Source organism: Salvelinus namaycush, chromosome 3, assembly GCF_016432855.1.
Source record: "Salvelinus namaycush isolate Seneca chromosome 3, SaNama_1.0, whole genome shotgun sequence".
Lineage (NCBI taxonomy): Eukaryota > Metazoa > Chordata > Actinopteri > Salmoniformes > Salmonidae > Salvelinus > Salvelinus namaycush.
This window is the reverse complement of record NC_052309.1, coordinates 91,629,821-91,653,574: the sequence shown is the minus strand read 5'-3', so window position 1 is coordinate 91,653,574 and position 23,754 is coordinate 91,629,821. Positions and strand designations below refer to the sequence as shown.

Sequence of the window (23,754 nt, the reverse complement as noted above, 5' to 3'; positions counted from 1 at the left end):
CTATAGAGAGGGTCTGTTCCACAACGGTAAATACTGTGGAACTATAGAGAGGGTCTGTTCCACAACGGTAAATACTGTTTAACTATAGAGAGGGTCTGTTCCACAACGGTAAATACTGTGGAACTATAGAGAGGGTCTGTTCCACAACGGTAAATACTGTTTAACTATAGAGGGTCTGTTCCACAACGGTAAATACTGTGGAACTATAGAGAGGGTCTGTTCCACAACGGTAAATACTGTGGAACTATAGAGGGTCTGTTCCACAACGGTAAATACTGTGGAACTATAGAGAGGGTCTGTTCCACAACGGTAAATACTGTTTAACTATAGAGAGGGTCTGTTCCACAACGGTAAATACTGTGGAACTATAGAGAGGGTCTGTTCCACAACGGTAAATACTGTGGAACTATAGAGAGGGTCTGCTCCACAACGGTAAATACTGTGGAACTATAGAGAGGGTCTGTTCCACAACGGTAAATACTGTGGAACTATAGAGAGGGTCTGTTCCACAACGGTAAATACTGTTTAACTATAGAGGGTCTGTTCCACAACGGTAAATACTGTGGAACTATAGAGAGGGTCTGTTCCACAACGGTAAATACTGTGGAACTATAGAGGGTCTGTTCCACAACGGTAAATACTGTGGAACTATAGAGAGGGTCTGTTCCACAACGGTAAATACTGTTTAACTATAGAGAGGGTCTGTTCCACAACGGTAAATACTGTGGAACTATAGAGAGGGTCTGTTCCACAACGGTAAATACTGTGGAACTATAGAGAGGGTCTGCTCCACAACGGTAAATACTGTGGAACTATAGAGAGGGTCTGTTCCACAACGGTAAATACTGTGGAACTATAGAGAGGGTCTGTTCCACAACGGTAAATACTGTGGAACTATAGAGAGGGTCTGTTCCACAACGGTAAATACTGTGGAACTATAGAGAGGGTCTGCTCCACAACGGTAAATACTGTTTAACTATAGAGGGTCTGTTCCACAACGGTAAATACTGTGGAACTATAGAGAGGGTCTGTTCCACAACGGTAAATACTGTGGAACTATAGAGGGTCTGCTCCACAACGGTAAATACTGTGGAACTATAGAGAGGGTCTGTTCCACAACGGTAAATACTGTTTAACTATAGAGGGTCTGTTCCACAACGGTAAATACTGTGGAACTATAGAGAGGGTCTGTTCCACAACGGTAAATACTGTGGAACTATAGAGAGGGTCTGCTCCACAACGGTAAATACTGTGGAACTATAGAGAGGGTCTGTTCCACAACGGTAAATACTGTGGAACTATAGAGAGGGTCTGTTCCACAACGGTAAATACTGTGGAACTATAGAGAGGGTCTGTTCCACAACGGTAAATACTGTGGAACTATAGAGAGGGTCTGTTCCACAACGGTAAATACTGTTTAACTATAGAGAGGGTCTGTTCCACAACGGTAAATACTGTTTAACTATAGAGGGTCTGTTCCACAACGGTAAATACTGTGGAACTATAGAGAGGGTCTGTTCCACAACGGTAAATACTGTGGAACTATAGAGGGTCTGTTCCACAACGGTAAATACTGTGGAACTATAGAGAGGGTCTGTTCCACAACGGTAAATACTGTTTAACTATAGAGAGGGTCTGTTCCACAACGGTAAATACTGTGGAACTATAGAGAGGGTCTGTTCTACAACGGTAAATACTGTTTAACTATAGAGGGTCTGTTCCACAACGGTAAATACTGTGGAACTATAGAGAGGGTCTGTTCCACAACGGTAAATACTGTGGAACTATAGAGGGTCTGTTCCACAACGGTAAATACTGTGGAACTATAGAGAGGGTCTGTTCCACAACGGTAAATACTGTTTAACTATAGAGAGGGTCTGTTCCACAACGGTAAATACTGTGGAACTATAGAGAGGGTCTGTTCCACAACGGTAAATACTGTGGAACTATAGAGAGGGTCTGCTCCACAACGGTAAATACTGTGGAACTATAGAGAGGGTCTGTTCCACAACGGTAAATACTGTGGAATTGTGGAAAGGGTAGTAATCACAAGTCTACTTTGGGGTTGTACAAATCTGGTAACTTAAATTCCCAGGTGTTCCAGAAATTCTAGATGAATGATTCCTCCTGATTCTGGGGAATCTTCCAACCAGGATTTTTGGAAAACCTGATTCCTACTGTGTGTGTGTGTGTGTGTTGACCCTGCTCTATCTCGGTCTGCAGCCCTGAATGAGGACCCAGTCATCTGCCTCCAGACCTGCAACAGCCTTCAGGTCATCTCCTCCTCACTCAACACAGAGCTGCTGCAGAGGTAACACACACACCTAAAACAACCCCTTCTACACAAAAGCATAAACCCAAACGTGTGTGTAACGTTGTCTCTGTCCTGTGCCTCCCAGGTGTGTGGATATTTGTCGTGTCCAGCTAGTGCACTCTGCGGTGAGGGTGAGGCAGGCGTACGGCAAGCTACTGAGGACAATCCCTCTGGACGTGACACTCAGGTCAGCACACAACACAGACCGAACACCCTCCTCTATCCACAATTACTGACTGTGACTCCTCTAAGGCCGGGACCCTGTCAGTGACTGACTGTGACTCCTCTAAGGCCGGGACCCTGTCAGTGACTGACTGTGACTCCTCTAAGGCCGGGACCCTGTCAGTGACTGACTGTGACTCCTCTAAGGCCGGGACCCTGTCAGTGACTGACTGACTGGGACTCCTCTAAGGCCGGGACTCTGTCAGCGACTGACTGACTGGGACTCCTCTAAGGCCGGGACTCTGTCAGCGACTGACTGACTGGGACTCCTCTAAGGCCGGGACTCTGTCAGCGACTGACTGACTGGGACTCCTCTAAGGCCGGGACTCTGTCAGCGACTGACTGACTGGGACTCCTCTAAGGCCGGGACTCTGTCAGCGACTGACTGACTGGGACTCCTCTAAGGCCGGGACTCTGTCAGCGACTGACTGACTGGGACTCCTCTAAGGCCGGGACTCTGTCAGCGACTGACTGACTGGGACTCCTCTAAGGCCGGGACTCTGTCAGCGACTGACTGACTGGGACTCCTCTAAGGCCGGGACTCTGTCAGCGACTGACTGACTGGGACTCCTCTAAGGCCGGGACTCTGTCAGCGACTGACTGACTGGGACTCCTCTAAGGCCGGGACCCTGTCTGATCACGCCTTCTATTTAACCGATCTCCTCCCCTTCATCTACACTGATTGAAGTGGATTTAACAAGTGACATCGATAAGGGATCACCTGGATTTACCTGTCATGGAATGCGTAGGTGTTCCTGTTGTCCACAAACGGACTGGTACCCAGGCTACAGACATCTCTGTTGTCCACAAACGGACTGGTACCCAGGCTACAGACATCTCTGTTGTCCACAAACGGACTGGTACCCAGGCTACAGACATCTCTGTTGTCCACAAACGGACTGGTACCCAGGCTACAGACATCTCTGTTGTCCACAAACGGACTGGTACCCAGGCTACAGACATCTCTGTTGTCCACAAACGGACTGGTACCCAGGCTACAGACATCTCTGTTGTCCACAAACGGACTGGTACCCAGGCTACAGACATCTCTGTTGTCCACAAACGGACTGGTACCCAGGCTACAGACATCTCTGTTGTCCACAAACGGACTGGTACCCAGGCTACAGACATCTCTGTTGTCCACAAACGGACTGGTACCCAGGCTACAGACATCTCTGTTGTCCATCATACGTCAACAGATGACTCCCATTTGAAAAACCATAATTTCAATCTGTAATTTTCAGACAATGTGTCTGACTTTGTTGTCTGTCTACCTCCATGCAGTGACCTTAATGTGTGTGTGTGTGTGTGTGTCTGCAGTAACCATAATGTGTGTGTGTGTGTGTGTGTGTCTGCAGTAACCATAATGTGTGTGTGTGTGTGTGTCTGCAGTAACCATAATGTGTGTGTGTGTGTGTGTCTGCAGTAACCATAATGTGTGTGTGTGTCTGCAGTAACCATAATGTGTGTGTGTGTCTGCAGTAACCATAATGTGTGTGTGTGTGTGTGTCTGCAGTAACCATAATGTGTGTGTGTGTGTGTGTCTGCAGTAACCATAATGTGTGTGTGTGTGTGTGTCTGCAGTAACCATAATGTGTGTGTGTGTGTGTGTCTGCAGTAACCATAATGTGTGTGTGTGTGTGTGTCTGCAGTAACCATAATGTGTGTGTGTGTCTGCAGTAACCATAATGTGTGTGTGTGTCTGCAGTAACCATAATGTGTGTGTGTGTCTGCAGTAACCATAATGTGTGTGTGTCTGCAGTAACCATAATGTGTGTGTGTCTGCAGTAACCATAATGTGTGTGTGTGTCTGCAGTAACCATAATGTGTGTGTGTGTGTCTGCAGTAACCATAATGTGTGTGTGTGTGTCTGCAGTAACCATAATGTGTGTGTGTGTGTCTGCAGTAACCATAATGTGTGTGTGTGTGTCTGCAGTAACCATAATGTGTGTGTGTGTGTGTGTCTGCAGTAACCATAATGTGTGTGTGTGTGTGTGTGTGTGTGTCTGCAGTAACCACAGCCACCCAGAGATAGAGGAGATCTCCTTGGTGGTCCGTCACCACATGAGCCGCCCCCCCAGCAACACCTTTCACCCCCAGGACTTCAGTGACCTCATCAGCTTCATTCTCTATGGCAGCCAGCACCGCGGAGGGTAGGCTACCGGGCTCTGTGTGTGTGTGTGTGTGGGGGGGGTTTATTCTGCTAACGTGTGTGTCGTGGGTCCCATGTGGCTCGTTGTAAGCATGGGGCTTACAATGCCAGGGTTGTGGGTTCGATTCCCACGGGGGACCAGTATGGGGAAGGGGAAACTATGAAAATGTATGCAATCACTACTGTACTGTGAGTCACTCTGGATTAGATAGTCTGATAAATGACAATGTAAATGTGTGTATCATCTGATAACCTGTTTGTGTGTGTGTGTGGATATATGCTAACGTGTGTGTGTGTGGATATATGCTAACGTGTGTGTAATCTGTTCACCTGTGTGTGTTCCTACAGTAAAGAACCGTGGCTGGAGCGTCTGTACCACAGCTGTCAGCGTCTGGAGAAGCGCGAGGGTGTCTCGTCAGGTCGTGAAGGGGGTGTGTGTGTCTCCGGTGGCGGTGTGTGTGTACCGCGGGGTCTGCTGAAGACGGAGGCGGTGCTGTGGCAGTGGGCGGTGTGGGAGGCAGCGCAGTTCACAGTGTTGTCTAAACTCCGTACCCCGCTGGGACGGGCACAGGACACCTTCCAGACCATAGAGGGTACGGGCTGTTACACACACACACACACACACACACACGCTCACTAAAACACACTCAGTCCAGAGTTTTCCCCAGAGTAACCCCTGTGACTCCACCCCTGTGACTCCACCCCTGTGACTCCACCCCTGTGACTCCACCCCTGTGACTCCACCCCTGTGACTCCACCCCTGTGACTCCACCCCTGTGACTCCACCCCTGTGACTCCACCCCTGTGACTCCACCCCTGTGACTCCACCCCTGTGACTCCACCCCTGTGACTCCACCCCTGTGACTCCACCCCTGTGACTGCCATTTCCTGCCAGGTCGACCCTTAAACCAGGGGTGTCAAACTCATTTTGCCCCGTGGGACACACTGAACATGTGGTATTTCTTTCACTGTCAACTGGTTTTGGGAATTTCCGATGCTCCCTGACTGTCTCGCTTTCAGATCGGTGATAAGTCTATTAGCCAGCTGGACACAGTCAAGAAACTGTGCCAAATGCAGGTCCATTATCATTTCTACAGTTTCCATTTGGTTTGAGTCATTTTAAAGTATATTGAGTCCCCCCTTTATTCCATCCTATACACATTCTGGATGTACATGCTGCCTCTTTCAAGAACATATCCTTCCCTCCCTCTCTCCTCCCCTCCCCTCTCCTCTCCTCCCCTCCCTCTCTCCTCCCCTCCCTCTCTCCTCCCCTCCCTCTCTCCTCCCCTCGCTCTCTCCTCCCTCTCTCCTCCCCTCGCTCTCTCACTCTATCCTCCCCTCCCTCCTCTCCTCCCTCCCCTCGCTCTCTCCTCCCTCCCCTCGCTCTCTCCTCCCTCCCCTCGCTCTCTCCTCGCTCCCTCTCCCCTCGCTCTCTCCTCCCTACTCCCCTCGCTCTCTCCTTCCCTCCCTCTCTCTCCTCCATCTCTCCTCCCTCCAATCCCTCACTCCAGGTATGATCCGCAGCCTGGCGGCCCACAGTCTGAACACTGAACAGGAGCTCAGCCAATGGAGCGCCGGCGACACGGATGACGGTCACCATAGCAACCAGCTGCGTCTGGCGCTGCTCTTGCAGTTCCTGGAAAACCTGGAGAAACTGATGTACAACGCCTACGAGGGCTGTGCCAACGCTCTGACCGCACCGCCCAAGGTACACACACACACACACACACCTACACTTTGAGAAACTGATGTACAACGCCTACGAGGGCTGTGCCAACGTGCTGACCACACCGCCCAAGGCACGCGCACACCTACACAGCCCCAAGTGCCCCCCAGCTCCTAATGTTAACTATCTTTTTTCTCTCTCTCTCCTTCCCTCTGTATCCAGGGTATTAGAACATTCTTCTATACCAACCGTCAGACCTGCCAGGATTGGCTGACTCGTATCCGCCTGGCCCTGATGAGGGTGGGGCTTCTGTCTGGCCAACCAGCAGTCACCGTCCGCCACGGCTTGGACCTGCTGACTGAGATCCAGAACAGCAGCACACTGGTAACGGGAGGAGAGACGCACAGTCCCAGGCCTGTGTCCTAAACCACACCCTATTCCCTATATAGTGCACTACTTTTGACCAGAGCCCTATGGGCCCTTTTCCCTATATATAGTGCACTACTTTTGACCAGAGCCCCAACTGAACCTAGTGTACTTGACCAGACAGAGAAACACACTCGGCATTACTTGGTTCCAACAGTCAGTCAACTGTTTTCAACAACGACCCCTTTTACCTGAAGTTACTAGATACATCACCTGTAACTGACCCCCATGTCTCTTCTGGTCACCTGTAACTGACCCCCCATGTCTCCTCTCTGTAGGGTCCAGGTCTCTTCTGGTCACCTGTAACTGACCCCCAGGTCTCTTCTGGTCACCTGTAACTGACCCCCCATGTCTCTTCTGGTCACCTGTAACTGACCCCCATGTCTCCTCTCTGTAGGGTCCAGGTCTCTTCTGGTCACCTGTAACTGACCCCCCATGTCTCCTCTCTGTAGGGTCCAGGTCTCTTCTGGTCACCTGTAACTGACCCTCCATGTCTCCTCTGTAGGGTCCAGGTCTCTTCTGGTCACCTGTAACTGACCCTCCATGTCTCCTCTCTGTAGGGCCCAGGTCTCTTCTGGTCACCTGTAACTGACCCCCATGTCTCTTCTGGTCACCTGTAACTGACCCTCCATGTCTCCTCTCTGTAGGGTCCATGTCTCTTCTGGTCACCTGTAACTGACCCTCCATGTCTCCTCTCTGTAGGGTCCATGTCTCTTCTGGTCACCTGTAACTGACCCTCCATGTCTCCTCTCTGTAGGGTCCAGGTCTCTTCTGGTCACCTGTAACTGACCTTCCATGTCTCCTCTCTGTAGGGTCCAGGTTTCTTCTGGTCACCTGTAACTGACCCCCATGTCTCCTCTCTGTAGGGTCCAGGTCTCTTCTGGTCACCTGTAACTGACCCTCCATGTCTCCTCTCTGTAGGGCCCAGGTCTCTTCTGGTCACCTGTAACTGACCCCCATGTCTCCTTTCTGTAGGGTCCAGGTCTCTTCTGGTCACCTGTAACTGACCCCCATGTCTCCTCTCTGTAGGGTCCAGGTCTCTTCTGGTCACCTGTAACTGACCCTCCATGTCTCCTCTCTTTAGGGTCCAGGTCTCTTCTGGTCACCTGTAACTGACCCCCATGTCTCCTCTCTGTAGGGTCCAGGTCTCTTCTGGTCACCTGTAACTGACCCCCATGTCTCCTCTCTAGGGTCCAGAGTTGGAGGCTCCTCTGGTGATGCTGGTAGAGGCTCTGTGTGAACTTCACTGTCCTGAGGCTATCCATGGTTTAGCTGCCTGGAGTCTCACCAACACTGGCAAGAGTCTGGCTTGGGTCAGCTCTGTGGCACTACAGGCTGAGGGGCGGTAAGGAAAAACACCCCTGTGTGTGTGTGTGGAGGCCAAGCTTAGTGTATTTAAGGGGCAATTCTTGAATAATTTGACTTTATAAATGCCTCATGATCTTAGTTCCCCTGCCCGTACCCCATCAGAACCTAAAATATAAGCTTGTTTTACACAAATGTTTTGAAAATATTAACAAACACTATACAGCCTCACCATGGTTACACCTAGAATGTTGCTCTATGATGTCATGGATGGTTACATCTAGAATTTTGCTTTAAGATGTCATGGATGGTTACACCTAGAATGTTGCTCTATGATGTCATGGATGGTTACACCTAGAATGTTGCTCTATGATGTCATGGATGGTTACACCTAGAATGTTGCTCTAAGATGTCATAGATGGTTACACCTAGAATGTTGCTCTATGAAGTCATGGAGGGTTACAACTGGAATGTTGCTCTATGAAGTCATGGAGGGTTACAACTGGAATGTTGCTCTATGAAGTCATGGAGGGTTACAACTGGAATGTTGCTCTATGATGTCATAGATGGTTACACCTAGAATGTTGCTCTATGAAGTCATGGAGGGTTACAACTGGAATGTTGCTCTATGAAGTCATGGAGGGTTACAACTGGAATGTTGCTCTATGATGTCATGGAGGGTTACAACTGGAATGTTGCTCTATGAAGTCATGGAGGGTTACAACGAATGTTGCTCTATGATGTCATGGAGGGTTATAACTGGAATGTTGCTCTATGATGTCATGGAGGGTTATAACTGGAATGTTGCTCTATGATGTCATGGAGGGTTACAACTGGAATGTTGCTCTATGATGTCATGGAGGGTTACAACTGGAATGTTGCTCTATGATGTCATGGAGGGTTACAACTGGAATGTTGCTCTATGATGTCATGGAGGGTTACAACTGGAATGTTGCTCTATGATGTCATGGAGGGTTACAACTGGAATGTTGCTCTATGATGTCATGGAGGGTTACAACTGGAATGTTGCTCTATGATGTCATGGAGGGTTACAACTGGAATGTTGCTCTATGATGTCATGGAGGGTTACAACTGGAATGTTGCTCTATGATGTCATGGAGGGTTACAACTGGAATGTTGCTCTATGATGTCATGGAGGGTTACAACTGGAATGTTGCTCTATGATGTCATGGAGGGTTACAACTGGAATGTTGCTCTATGATGTCATGGAGGGTTACAACTGGAATGTTGCTCTATGATGTCAATGTTGCTCTGTCTGTGAATTTGAGTGGTTACATTTCTCCAGTCCCATCCCTCTGCTTTTTACCCAAACGGGGCAGTGATAACGCTTTATTGTTTCAACTGCTGATTGCCACTTTAAATGTAGTCAAGAAGCAGGTAGGACACACCTCTGTTGTCCATAGATGCTGTTAAATGGTATGTTCAGACCATATACTAACCCATACCCCTCTGTCTGTCAAGACCATATAATAACCCATACCTCTCTCTCTGTCAAGACCATATAGTAACCCATACCCCTCTGTCTGTCAAGACCATATAGTAACCCATACCCCTCTGTCTGTCAAGACCATATAGTGACCCATACGTCGCTCTCTGTTAAGACCATGTAGTAACCCATACCTCTCTCTGTCAAGACCATATAGTGACCCATACCTCGCTCTCTGTTAAGACCATGTAGTAACCCATACCTCTCTGTCTGTCAAGACCATATAGTGACCCATACCCCTCTGTCTGTCAAGACCATATAGTGACCCATACGTCGCTCTCTGTTAAGACCATGTAGTAACCCATACCTCTCTCTGTCAAGACCATATAGTAACCCATACCTCCCTCTCTGTCAAGACCATATAGTGACCCATACCCCTCTGTCTGTCAGGACCATATAGTAACCCATACCTCTCTCTGTCAAGACCATATAGTAACCCATACCTCTCTCTCTGTCAAGACCATATAGTAACCCATACCTCTCTCTCTGTCAAGACCATATAGTGACCCATACCTCTCTCTCTGTCAAGACCATATAGTGACCCATACCTCTCTCTCTGTCAAGACCATATAGTGACCCATACCCCTCGGTCTGTCAAGACCATATAGTGACCCATACCCCTCTCTCTGTCAAGACCATATAGTAACCCATACCTCTCTCTCTGTCAAGTCCATATAGTAACCCATACCTCTCCCTGTCTCTCTCTAGGTTTGAGAAGGCTGCGGTGGAGTACCAGGAACAGCTGTGTGCCGTGACAGGGATGGACTGTTCCATTAAGGGCTTTGACCGCTCACTCCTCAAACTGGCCGGAGCCAACAGCTCTAACACAGCCAGCCCCAAACACAACGGCAACGGTGAGACACACACAGCTCTAACACAGCCAGCCCCAAACACAACGGCAATGGTGAGACACACACACACAGCTCTAACACAGCCAGCCCCAAACACAACGGCAACGGTGAGACACACACACAGCTCTAACACAGCCAGCCCCAAACACAACGGTGAGAACACAGGGAATAGGAGGACATTTCGGAGGCAACCACTAGCTGATAATAACCAAGTGCTCCCCTCCTCCCTCTCTCCTCCTCCCTCTTTCCTCTCTTCTCCTTCCGTCTCTCCCCTCCTCCCGCTTTCCTCTTCTCCTTCCGTCTCTCCCCTCCTCTCTCTCTCCTCCTCCCTCCTCTCTCTTCTCCTTCCGTCTCTCCCCTCCTCGCTCTCCTCCTCCCTCTCTTCTCCTTCCGTCTCTCCCCTCCTGTCTTTCTCCTTCAGGTGACGGCAGGAAGACGGTTCTCCTCAAGTCCAATGAGTGTTCCTCCGAGGTGCTCAACCTCCTTGCCAATAAGGCGTGCCAGTGCTATGTGGCCCTCGGCGATTGGTCCTCGGTGCAGGAGTGGCAGGCCAGCGTGCACGCCCTCAAGAAGAACCCTAGTAACCCTGCCGCGGCGAGCGTGCACCTGAAGACAGACTTCAACTACGTACGGGCACTGAGCTGCTTCGAGGACGGAGACTTCCAAGAATGCCGTGCTCAGCTGGAGCTCCTGGCGGGGGAGAGAGATGACTACGGCCTGCTCAACTCCACCTCTACTGGCTCCAAGGACAAACTAGGTAAGAGGGAGGGAGAGAGGACTAAGGCCTGCTCAACTCCACCTGCTTCAAGGACAAACTAGGTAGGAGGGAGGGAGAGAGAGGCCTAAGGCCTGCTCAACTCCACCTGCTTCAAGGACAAACTAGGTAGGAGGGAGAGAGGACTAAGGCCTGCTCAACTCCACCTGCTTCAAGGATAAATTAGGTAGGAGGGAGAGAGGACTAAGGCCTCCTCAACTCCACCTGCTTCAAGGATTAACTTGGTAGGAGGGTGTCAGACTGCCCCCTTCAGTTTTGAGTCTAGACTCCTTAGAGGTGTGTGTGTCTTAATGGTGTGTGTGTGTGTGTTTCTAACGTGTGTGTGTGTGTGTGTGTAGACCTGAAGCGTCTCCTCCCGGCAGTGTTGAGTCCGGACCCCTCAGAACTGCAGAAGGCCATCGAGGTGCAGCTGCTGCGGAGCGCCGTGGCCGCCATGACAACAGCCAATCACGAGCAGGAACAGAAGGCCATGCCCACCTCGGAGTGAGTCTCTCATTGGATCCTGGAGATCACTTTTTGTTGAATCCTGTATTAATGTGTTAGTGCTAGGTAGGAACAAAAACCTGCTGGATTGTGGAACACTTCATTGGGAAGATCTCAATTGCATACACCTCGTCTCCTTCTCAAAACCCATTGGAGGAGGTGAGAGGGGCGGGACCTCTGGCTTTGTCATCCAATGGGTTGTAAGGAGACCGAGGAGACACCAGTATTTCATGGCTCTTCCATGATGTCTTCCACATTCCATTTAGGTTGAGCTGAGTTCTGTTGGACTGACTGCAGGTTCTGTCTGTGTTGCGCTATGGGCCCTGGTCAAAAGTAGTGCACTATATAGGGAACCATTTGGGACAGACTATATACACTCTCGTTCACTACTTCCCATCAATCTAAAAGCTTTGTATTGGTGGAGACTTAGTGGGAGTTTCCACCTTGTTTCTGATACCAGTCATTTCCTTTTCAATCAGTGACGGGAAGTGAAGACACTGGGAGGAAGGAGAGATAATAGGTCTTCTGTGTGTGTTACAGTACCCTGGTCCGTTACCTGAAGCAGACGGGTCGCATCTCTCTGGGTCCCCTCCGCCTCTCCACCCTCACCCTCTCTGACGGCCTGCCCACTCTGGCCACCCTGCAGCTGTACTGCTGCTCTGCCCTGGAGAACACACTCAGCGGACAGGAGGTACACACACACACACACACACACACACACACACACAGACCCTCACACACACAGATCCTCGCCAGCCTGCATCTATACTGCTGCTCTGCCCTGGAGAACACACTCAGCGGACAGGAGGTAAACACACACACACACACAGACCCTCACACACACAGATCCTCGCCAGCCTGCATCTATACTGCTTCTCCGCCCTGGAGAACACACTCAGCGTACTCTACATGACCATAAGTATGTGGACACCTGCTCGTCAAACATCTCATTCCAATATCATGGCCATTAATATGGAGTTGGTCCCCCTTTGCTGCTACAACAGCCTCCACTCTTCTGGGAAGGCTTTCCACTAGATGTTGGAACATTGCTGCTATAACAGCCTCCACTCTTCTGGGAAGGCTTTCCATTAGATGTTGGAACATTTCTGCAGGGACTTGCTTCCATTCAGCCACAAGATCATTAGTGAGGTCGGGCTCTGATGTTGGGCGATTAGGCCTGGCTTGATGGGATGAGGTCAGGGCTCTTTGCAGGCCAGTCAAGTTCTTCCACACCGATCTCAACAAACCATTGCTGTATGGACCTCGCTTTGTGCACGAGGGCATTTTCATGCTGAAACAGGAAAGGGCCTTCCCCAAACTGTTGCCACAAAGCTGGAAGCACAGAATCATCTAGAATATCATTGTATGCTGTAGAGTTAAGATTTCCCTTCACTGTAACTAAGGGTTCTAGCCTGATCCATGAAAAACAGCCTCAGACCATTATTCCTCCTCCACCAAACTTTACAGTTGGCACTATGCAATTGGGCTGGTAGCGTTCTCCTGGCATCCGTCAAACTCAGATTCGTCTGTCGGACTGACGTATGGTGACGCGTGATTCATCACTACAGAGAAAACGTTTCCACTGCTCCAGAGTCCAGAGGCGGTGAGCTTCACACCACCCCATAATTTACATCGGCCACGGAAACCCATTTCATGACGCTCCGGGTGAACAGTTCTTGTGCTGATGTTGCTTCCAGAAGGCAGTTTGGAACTCGGGAGTGAGTGTTGCAACCGAAGACAGACGATTCAACACTCAGCGGTCCTGTTTTGTTAGCTTGTGTGGCCTACCACTTCTCAGCTGAGGTGTTGTTGCTCCTAGACGTTTCCACTTCACAATAACAGCACTTACAGTTGACCGGGGAAGCTCTAGCAGGGCAGAAGTTTGACCAACTGACTTGTTGGAAAGGTGGCATCCTATGACGGTGCCACGTTGAAAGTCACTGAGCTCTTCAGTAAGACCATTCTACTGCCAATGTTTGTCTATGGAGATTGCATGGCTGTGTGCTCTATTTTATACACCTGTCAGCAACGGGTGTGGCTGAAATAGCCAAATTCACTAATTTGAAGGGGTGTCTACATACTGCTGTGTGTGTGTGTACACCCCCCTAACCCTCTCCTCCTCTCCAGGACTGTCTGATCCCCCTGTACAGTGAAGCTCTCAGCACCTGTAAACAACATACTGCTGTGTGTGTGTGTACACCCCCCTAACCCTCTCCTCCTCTCCAGGACTGTCTGATCCCCCTGTACAGTGAAGCTCTCAGCACCTGTAAACAACATACTGCTGTGTGTGTGTACACCCCCCTAACCCTCTCCTCCTCTCCAGGACTGTCTGATCCCCCTGTACAGTGAAGCTCTCAGCACCTGTAAACAACATACTGCTGTGTGTGTGTGTACACCCCCCTAACCCTCTCCTCCTCTCCAGGACTGTCTGATCCCCCTGTACAGTGAAGCTCTCAGCACCTGTAAACAACATACTGCTGTGTGTGTGTGTACACCCCCCTAACCCTCTCCTCCTCTCCAGGACTGTCTGATCCCCCTGTACAGTGAAGCTCTCAGCACCTGTAAACAACATACTGCTGTGTGTGTGTGTACACCCCCCTAACCCTCTCCTCCTCTCCAGGACTGTCTGATCCCCCTGTACAGTGAAGCTCTCAGCACCTGTAAACAACAGGACGTCCAGCCGTGGCTCCACGCACTGAGATACACCATCTACCAGAGACAGCTACTGCTCAGGCTGAAAGGTAGACAGCGTCCCTGTGTGTGTGTGTGTGTGTGCCTGTGTGTGTGTGTCCCTGTGTGTGTGTGTCCCTGTGTGTGTCTGTGTGTGTGTGTGTCCCTGTGTGTGTGTCCCTGTGTGAGTTGTTTCTGCTCTCTTAACCTCTCTTGGGCATGTGAGACGGTAGCGTCCCACCTCTTCAACAGCCAGTGAAACTGCTGGGCGCCAAATTCAACTACAGAAATACTCATTATAAAAATTCAGTAAACAAAACATATTTTACATAGGTTTAAAGATGAACTTCTTGTGAATCCAACCACGGTGTCAGATTTAAAAAATGCTTTACGGCGAAAGCATACCTTTATTTGAGAACATAGCCCACTAGACAAATCATTACAAACAGTAGCCAGCCAGGTAGAACAGTTACACAATTTAGAAATAGAGATAAAATTAATCCCTTACCTTTGATGATCTTCATATAGTTGCACTCAGCAGACATTAATTTACTCAATAAATGTTCCTTTTGTTCGATAATGTCTCTTTATACCCAAAAACCTCAGTTTTGTTCGCGTTTTCTTCAGTAATCCACAGGCTCAAACACAGTCAAAACAGGAAGACAAAAAAATCCAAATTGTATCCATAAAGTTCATAGAAACATGTCAAATTATGTTTATATTCAAACCTCAGGTTGTTTTTAGCCTAAATAATCGATAATATTTCAACCGGACAATAACGTCGTCAATTTAAAAGGTAAACAAGAAACGCACTCTCGGTTGAGCGCATGAAAAAGCTCTGTGACACAGGGCAGGGTCCACTCATTGACTGCTCTTACTTCCTAATTTTTCAGAATACAAGCCTGAAACAATTTCTAAAGACTGTTGACATCTATTGGAAGGCATAGAAACTGCAATTTGAGTCCTAAGTCAATGGATACTGTAATGGCATTGAATAGAAAACTACAAAACCCCCCCCCAAAAAAACTTCCTGAATGGATTTTTCTCAGGTTTTCGCCTGCCAAATCAGTTCTGTTATACTCACAGACACTATTTTAACAGTTTTGGAAACTTGAGTGTTTTCTATCCAAATCTACCAGTTATATGCATATCATATCTTCTGGGCCCGAGAAGCAGGCAGTTTAATTTGGGCATGCATTTCATCCAAAATTCCGAATGCTGCCCCCTACCCTAGAGAAGTTAAACGCTGTGCTTTATATCTATCTGTATTTGTTTCAGTGTGTGTGTGTGTTGTCCCCATCGCTGTGTCTCTGTCATGTGACTCACGTTAATCCTCTCTCTCTTCCTGTGTTCCATTACCCAGGCTCCTCTGCTCCGCTGGATGGCCACCTGATGGAACTATGTCTGACGGCCGTCAAGTTCGCCCGGAAACAGGGGAACATCGCCCTGGCAACGCGTCTGCTGGGCCAGTGCAGCGAGGGAGAGGAGGAGGAGGGGGGGGTGGAGGAGGGGTTGAGCTGTGCGTTCAGGCGTCTGTCACTAGCGGGTGCTGTGGGGGAGAAGTGGGGACCTGAACTACAGATCGAGAAGGCTAAAGTCCTCTGCACCGCGGGTGAGTGTGTGTGTGTGTTTTGGCTTACTCGTCTTTATCCATTTATTCCTCCCCCAACTCTCTCTCTCATGCTCCACCTCTCTCCCTCCTCTCCCTCTCTCTCATGCTCCACCTCTCTCCCTCCCTCTCTCTCTCTCCTCCAGGTCAGTCCATGGCAGCCATGGAGATGTTGAGTTCCTGTGCTCTGTCTTTCTGTCGCTCAGGGAAGTGTGAGCGTGCTGCCTGTCGCTCCGTCCTCACTCTGTGTAAGTAGTGGTTCCAGTGTGTCACAAATGGCTCCCTATTCCCTACGTAGGGCGCTTATTGGGGGGAGCAGAGTGCCATTTGAGATACAGGCGTATCAGGGTTGGTACCAGTCTCTCTGTCCTGTGCATGCTGGGTAATGGATGCCTGGCCTTTTAGAAAACCTCCCATGTGTGTTTTTGACATGTCCCTGTTCCAACCGTCTGTCTCTGTGTCTGTAGGTAAGTGGCTGCTGGCGGACTGGAAGGACATGACCCCTCAGCTCAAACAGGTGGTGAAGAGGTCAGGGGTCATGAACCCAGGGGTCGCCGCCTTGCCCCCCATCAGCCGGAACATCACAGCCCTGCTGGAGCTACCCCTAGAGGACCAGGGCATGCCCCGAATCACAGCTGAGACCACAGGTAGGACACACCCCTACACCCTAACCCCTCTCTTCCTCCAGTCTGTACCCTAATCCCTACACCCTAACCCCTCTCTTCCTCCCGTCTGTACCCTAATCCCTACACCCTAACCCCTCTCTTCCTCCCGTCTGTACCCTAACCCCTACACCCTAACCCCTCTCTTCCTCCCGTCTGTACCCTAACCCCTACACCCTAACCCCTCTCTTCCTCCAGTCTGTACCCTAACCCCTACACCCTAACCCCTCTCTTCCTCCAGTCTGTACCCTAACCCCTACACCCTAACCCCTCTCTTCCTCCAGTCTGTACCCTAACCCCTACACCCTAACCCCTCTCTTCCTCCAGTCTGTACCCTAACCCCTACACCCTAACCCCTCTCTTCCTCCAGTCTGTGCCCTAACCCCTACACCCTAACCCCTCTCTCTCTCTGCCTCCATAGTGAGTGTGGGTGTAGGAGAACCAGACTTGGTCCTGGGGCAACTCTACCAGTTGTCCACCAGTCAGGCTCCGGAGGTGGCCAAGTCCTGGGCGGCTCTCGCCAGCTGGGCCTATCGTTGGGGACGGAAGGTGGTCGACAACGCCAGGTACATATTCTGACAGTTGTTGTCACCCAGCAGTTATCATGAAACACACGTGATGAGTTCTGTGGTAAAAGCTGATAACACATGAATACAGACGTGGTAAAATCCGTTGCGGATTTAAACATTATTTTTAAAATTCTTATACAATGTTGACGTTCCTCTGTCTCCCTCTCTTCCCATCCCCCTCTCCTCTCATACATCTCTCTTTCCCATCTCCCTCTCGTTTCATCTCTCCTCCCCTACGTCCGTCCGTTCCTTTCTCCTCCCATCTCTTTCTCATCTCCTTCCTCCATCCCTCCAGTCAAGGTGAAGGTGTGCCCCTGCTCCTGGGAGAGAAGAAGGAGATCGAGGAGCTTCTCCCAGAATGCACCAGTGAGGAGGACAAGGAGAACATCTTCAGCATCCTGGGTCAGGCCATGTGTCGGCCTGCTGGAATACAGGTGTGTGTGCGCTCATGAGGAATGAATTAGTAACTATTGTTTTAGTATGTACACATCTCGTACTTTCTCCCAGTGTTCTGAAAACATCATAGTTCATCCAGGATAGAAGTTTAGAACTGGACTCTACACGGAACTGCATAACTAAGTGGCTTGGTATGTGTGTCTGTCTCTTTCCATGTATCTCTCTACCTCTTGTAGACTCTATAGTCGTGATTCCTGACTGTCTCTACCTCTTAGACTCTATAGTCTTGATTCCTGACTGTCTCTACCTCCTTTAAGACTCTATAGTCTTGATTCCTGACTCTACCTCCTTTAAGACTCTATAGTCTTGATTCCTGACTGTCTCTACCTCCTTTTAGACTCTATAGTCTTGATTCCTGACTCTCTACCTCCTTTTAGACTCTATAGTCGTGATTCCTGACTGTCTCTACCTCCTTTTAGACTCTCTAGTCTTGATTCCTGACTGTCTCTACCTCCTTTTAGACTCTATAGTCGTGATTCCTGACTGTCTCTACCTCCTTTTAGACTCTCTAGTCTTGATTCCTGACTGTCTCTACCTCCTTTTAGACTCTCTAGTCTTGATTCCTGACTGTCTCTACCTCCTTTTAGACTCTCTAGTCTTGATTCCTGACTGTCTCTACCTCCTTTTAGACTCTATAGTCTTGATTCCTGACTCTCTACCTCCTTTTAGACTCTATAGTCGTGATTCCTGACTGTCTCTACCTCCTTTTAGACTCTATAGTCGTGATTCCTGACTGTCTCTACCTCCTTGTAGACTCTATAGTCTTGATTCCTGACAGTCTCTCTACCTCTTTTATACTCGAGGATCACGCAACCCGATAGACTAACTGTAATTATGATCCACGTCACAAAAAGTTTAATCAAAAATAATTCTAAACATCTTGGCGTTAACTGGAGTGGGGAGTTTAGAAGACTGTGCGGATGAAGAATGAATGAGTGTCAGGTATTGGCTATAGAGGCAATGCTTCTAACATGCCTTGGCACTAGATTTTAGATTTTTATCCATTTTTAAAATCTGAAATGATGTATGTGCTGTAAAGAAATCCAATGGGGACCTTTACATCGGCTGGAACAGCGACCGGCGTTCAGAGAGAAACTCCCAGAATAAAGTATGTTGGTGTGCTCGTTCTATTTACATGTTGTTAGTGACGTTTACCGTGTTGAATGGAATGCTGTTAAGAAAGTATTCCAACCTTTTATAGACTTGATTTAGTACAATGCTAGAATCGCGATCAGACTCACAAACAGCGCGAGCATGTGGGGGGAAAGTACCCCAATTCGGCGCGTGCTACATCTCCAATTTGCCGTACGCGTCTTGGCAGGTTTGGGTTTGGGATTCACCTTCTGCCTGCTATCATATATCTCTCTCTCTCTCCCCCACCCCCTCTCTCTCCCTCCAGGATGAGGACATGGCCCTGCAGCAGGAGGATGAGGAGGAGGATGACATGGTGGATGTGATCTGGAGACAGCTGCTGTCTGCCTGTCCCTGGCTGGAGCAGCAGGGGGAGGTGGAGGGGGTCCAGGGTGGGGGTAGTGGAGTGATGGAGGGTCTGATCCGGGTCTGGAGGAGGGTGGTGGACCGGATCTTCAGTCTCTACAAGGTCTCCTGCGGTGCCTACTTCACCTTCCTCAAACTCAACGCTGGACAGGTGGGTGGAACTCACGCTCTCTCCTGGGGGGGCTGGCAGGGGGGACTGGGACTGGCAGGGGGGACTGGGACTGGTTAGTCAGGGACTATTTCCATGGGAATTTTCCATTGGGTGTTCTTTTTAGTCCGGGATGAAATCTGTGTCTGGGAACCTGGCCCTACGAGTACTGTCTATAAGATGAATGTTAAAGTAGAATTGATGTTTTTCATCCCGGTATTGCTATTCACTTGACTGTTTCTATTCATCTAGGACTTGTGGAAGTTTGGGATGTTGTAGGAGATGCCTTCTCTTATAGCCTTGTCCCTTTCCCTGCATCTCTCCTATCCGTCTCTTCCTCCGTCCCTCCGTGTCTCTTCTTCCTCCGTCAGGTACCCATCGATGAGGATGACCCCAAGCTGCTGCTGACCAATCAGAACAGCAAGCAGAGTAACGACGACATCATCGTCATGGCGACGCTGCGGTTGCTACGGCTGCTGGTGAAGCACGCCGGGGAGCTGAGGGAGGGGCTTGAGCTTGGGCTCGCCTCAACCCCCACCGCCCCCTGGAGAGGTAACACACTCAGACCCCCGCTGGCCCCTGGAGAGGTAACACACTCAGACCCCCACTGGTCCCGAGAGGTAACACACTCAGACCCCCACTGGCCCCTGGAGAGATCACATTCAGACCCCCACTGGCCCCTGGAGAGATCACATTCAGACCCCCACTGGCCCCTAGAGAGGTAACACACTCAGACCCCCACTGGCCCCTAGAGTAGTAACACACTCAGACCCCCACTGGCCCCTAGAGAGGTAACACTCAGACCCCCACTGGCCCCTAGAGAGAACACACTCAGACCCCTACTGGCCCCTAGAGAGGTAACACTCAGTCCCCCACTATCCACTAGAGGTAACACACTCAGACCCCCACTGGCCCCTAGAGAGGTAACACTCAGACCCCCACTGGCCCCTGGAGAGGTAACACACTGGCCCCCACTGGCCCCTGGAGAGGTAACACACTCCCACCCAGGCATCATCCCCCAGCTGTTCTCTCTCTCCTGTCTCCTGCTAATTCAACCCCTCTCCCCCACAGGCATCATCCCCCAGCTGTTCTCTCGTCTGAACCATCCAGAGGCTTACATCAGACAGAGTATCTGTAGCCTGCTGTGTCGCGTTGCCCAGGACTCGCCACACCTCATCCTGTACCCTGCTATAGTTGGATCACTGTCTCTGGGAGGAGAGGCACAGCACGCAGGTATACACACACACACACATACTAGAGGTCGACCGATTAATTGCCATGGCCGATTTCAAGTTTTCATAAAGATCGGTAATCGGTATTTATGGAAGCTGATTACATTGCAATCCACGAGGAAACTGCGTGGCAGGCTGACCACCTGTTACGTGAGTCAGGGTATATGCAGCAGTTTGGGCCACCTGGCTCGTTGCGAACTGTGTGAAGACCATTTCTTCCTTACAAAGACCCTAATTAATTCACCTGAATTTGACATAATTATGACACAACATTGAAGGTTGTGCAATGTAACAGCAATATTTAGACTTAGGGATGCCACCCAGTTGATAAAATACGGAATGGTTCCGTATTTAACTGATAGAAAACAAAACGTTTTGTTTTCTAAATGATAGTTTCCGGATTTTACCATATTAATGATCTAAGGCTAGTATTTCTGTGTGTTTATTATATTATAATTAAGTCTATGATTTGATAAAGCAGTCTGACTGAGCGGTGGTAGGCAGCAGCAGGCTCGTAAGCATTCATTCAAACAGCACTTTCCTGCGTTTGCCAGCAGCTCTTCGCAATGCTTCAAGCATTGAGCTGTTTATGACTTCAAGCTTATCAACTCCTGAGATTAGGCTGGCAATACTAAAGTACCTATTAGAACATCCAATAGTCAAAGGTATATGAAATACAAATGGTATAGAGAGAAATAGTCCTATAATAACTACAACCTAAAACTTCTTACCTGGGAATATTGAAGAACTGGGAATATTGAACAACCAGCTTTCATATGTTCTGAGCAAGGAACTTAAACGTTAGCTTTTTTACATGGCACATATTGCACTTTTACTTTTTTCTCCAACACTTTGTTTTTGCATTATTTAAACCAAATTGAACATGTTTCATTATTTATTTGAGACTAAATTGATTTTATTTATGTATTATATTAAGTTAAAATAAGTGTTCATTCAGTATTGTTCTAATTGTCATTATTACAAATATCCTCCAAGTCGGTATTGGCGTTGAAAAATCATAATCGGTCGACCTCCAACACACACACACATACTCTCAACTCGCCATAACATCTTTCTCTCCCAGGAAACAAGCTCCCGTCGGCCCTGCCCACCTTCCTGGGCAGCATGCAGGGGGAGGGTCTGTGTGAGGAAGGGGAGGGGACACTGGGCAGTAACCCCGCCTCCCAGGAGGAAGATGGGCGGGGTGAGGAGTTTCCTGCGCTGTGTTCCAGCCAGGACCAGGCCATGATGCACGACTGCTACAGCAAGATAGTGGACAAGCTGTCTGCAGCCAACCCCACTATGGTGTTACAGGTAAATACTTCCCCCTACTGCAGCCAACCCCACTATGGTGTTACAGGTAAATACTTCCCCCTACTGCAGCCAACCCCACTATGGTGTTACAGGTAAATACTTCCCCCTACTGCAGCCAACCCCACTATGGTGTTACAGGTAAACACTTCCCCCTACTGCAGCCAATCCCACTATGGTGTTACGGGTAAATACGTCCCCCTACTGCAGCCAACCCCACTATGGTGTTACAGGTAAACACTTCACCCTACTGCAGCCAACCCCACTATGGTGTTACAGGTAAACACTTCCCCTTACTGCAGCCAACCCCACTATGGTGTTACAGGTAAACACTTCACCCTACTGCAGCCAACCCCACTATGGTGTTACAGGTAAACACTTCCCCCTACTGCAGCCAATCCCACTATGGTGTTACGGGTAAATACGTCCCCCTACTGCAGCCAACCCCACTATGGTGTTACAGGTAACTACTTCCCCCTACTGCAGCCAACCCCACTATAGGGTTACGGGTAAATACTTCCCCCAACTGCAGCCAACCCCACTATGGTGTTACGGGTAACTACTTCCCCCTACTGCAGCCGACCCCACTATGGTGTTATAGGGAAATTCTTCCCCCTACTGCATCACCACTATTATGTTACAGGTAGACCTCCCCCCCCCCCCCCCCCCCCCCCAACTACTGGTGTTACAGGTAAATACTCCCCCGTACCACAACCCCACTATGGTGTTACAGGTAATTACCTCCACCCTACTACTGGTGTTACAGCTAAATGCTTCCCCACATTACTGGTGTTACAGTTAATTATGTCCCCCTAGTCCTAGCTAGCTCCCCACTGATGCTGCACATAATTATACACGTTTGAATAATGTTACACGGCATGTAGAGGTTTTGAAATGGTTAATGAATTTACTGCCCTTACTGGTGTACAACTGTTTCCAAAACGAGGATAATTGAGCTCCCTAGTTAGCTAGCTAGCTATTAAACAACATCCAGCATTCAAAGAAAGTTACCGTTCCTCAGTTCACTACTATAGAACTTTATTTGTGATAATATGGTGCACACCATCATGTCAAATACGCTGTTTTCAAAGCTGATTGTCACCAAAAAGTTTAATTCACTGGGTTAAATGATTTGTCTTTCCCTCTGCGAACTGACTATGCATCTCCGTGACTCGTGACTGTCGTCTTAGACAGTACACATTTTTTTAAATAAATAAATAAGAGATTAGGATACTCCTATGCAATTGTTGTTGATCGGTAAGTCCCAGGGGTGTGGACTCGAGACACATGACTTGGTCCCACCTCTGGTAAGTACCCATATTGGTCGTTCTCTAAATAAAACCACTGAATTAATTTGTCTCCATCCTAGGGTCATGCAATGCTCATAAGGAATATTTACAACTTCTATTATTCAGAAACACAAAATACTGTCAAATACTGTCTAATTTCGGGATATGACATTTTGGCCCTACTTGTGTCTGGTGGTGACCTGTGCTAACCACGTGTGTCTCTGTGTGTCCGTCCGTGGGTCCCCAGGTGCAGATGCTAGTGGGAGAGCTGCGCCGCGTGACTCTGCTGTGGGACGAGTTGTGGCTGGGCGTCCTGCAGCAGCAGCACATGCACGTCCTGCGCAGGATACAGCAGCTGGAGGACGAGGTCAAGAGGGTGCAAAACAACAACACACTACGCAAGTGAGTCACACACACACACACACCACACATACACACACACACAACACACACACACACTACTAGGGTACACAAAGTATAGGATTTGATTAATTTACATTTACATTTAAGTCATTTAGCAGACGCTCTTATCCGATTAATCAAACACAGGTTTCAGAATGACCCAACTCCAGTCACTAAACAGTTCATTAATGCACATAAGTAGCAGAGT

General features: G+C 49.1%; 1 protein-coding gene across 1 annotated transcript in view; it reads left to right on the top strand.

The window, feature by feature from the left end:
• Positions 1-23,754, top strand: part of LOC120042479 (serine/threonine-protein kinase SMG1-like) — a 93,871-nt gene that overhangs the window by 32,298 nt on the left and 37,819 nt on the right. The window contains exons 17-38 of the mRNA XM_038987315.1: positions 2,224-2,311; positions 2,400-2,501; positions 4,549-4,689; positions 5,037-5,281; positions 6,200-6,396; positions 6,577-6,738; positions 7,971-8,125; positions 10,301-10,446; positions 10,865-11,200; positions 11,557-11,701; positions 12,242-12,392; positions 14,322-14,442; positions 15,735-15,983; positions 16,127-16,228; positions 16,448-16,627; positions 17,064-17,208; positions 17,507-17,645; positions 19,067-19,315; positions 19,684-19,864; positions 20,384-20,545; positions 21,629-21,858; positions 23,392-23,546. Of these exons, the coding sequence (XP_038843243.1) occupies positions 2,224-2,311; positions 2,400-2,501; positions 4,549-4,689; positions 5,037-5,281; positions 6,200-6,396; positions 6,577-6,738; positions 7,971-8,125; positions 10,301-10,446; positions 10,865-11,200; positions 11,557-11,701; positions 12,242-12,392; positions 14,322-14,442; positions 15,735-15,983; positions 16,127-16,228; positions 16,448-16,627; positions 17,064-17,208; positions 17,507-17,645; positions 19,067-19,315; positions 19,684-19,864; positions 20,384-20,545; positions 21,629-21,858; positions 23,392-23,546 (3,781 nt within the window). The remainder of the gene's footprint in view (positions 1-2,223; positions 2,312-2,399; positions 2,502-4,548; positions 4,690-5,036; positions 5,282-6,199; positions 6,397-6,576; positions 6,739-7,970; positions 8,126-10,300; positions 10,447-10,864; positions 11,201-11,556; positions 11,702-12,241; positions 12,393-14,321; positions 14,443-15,734; positions 15,984-16,126; positions 16,229-16,447; positions 16,628-17,063; positions 17,209-17,506; positions 17,646-19,066; positions 19,316-19,683; positions 19,865-20,383; positions 20,546-21,628; positions 21,859-23,391; positions 23,547-23,754) is intronic.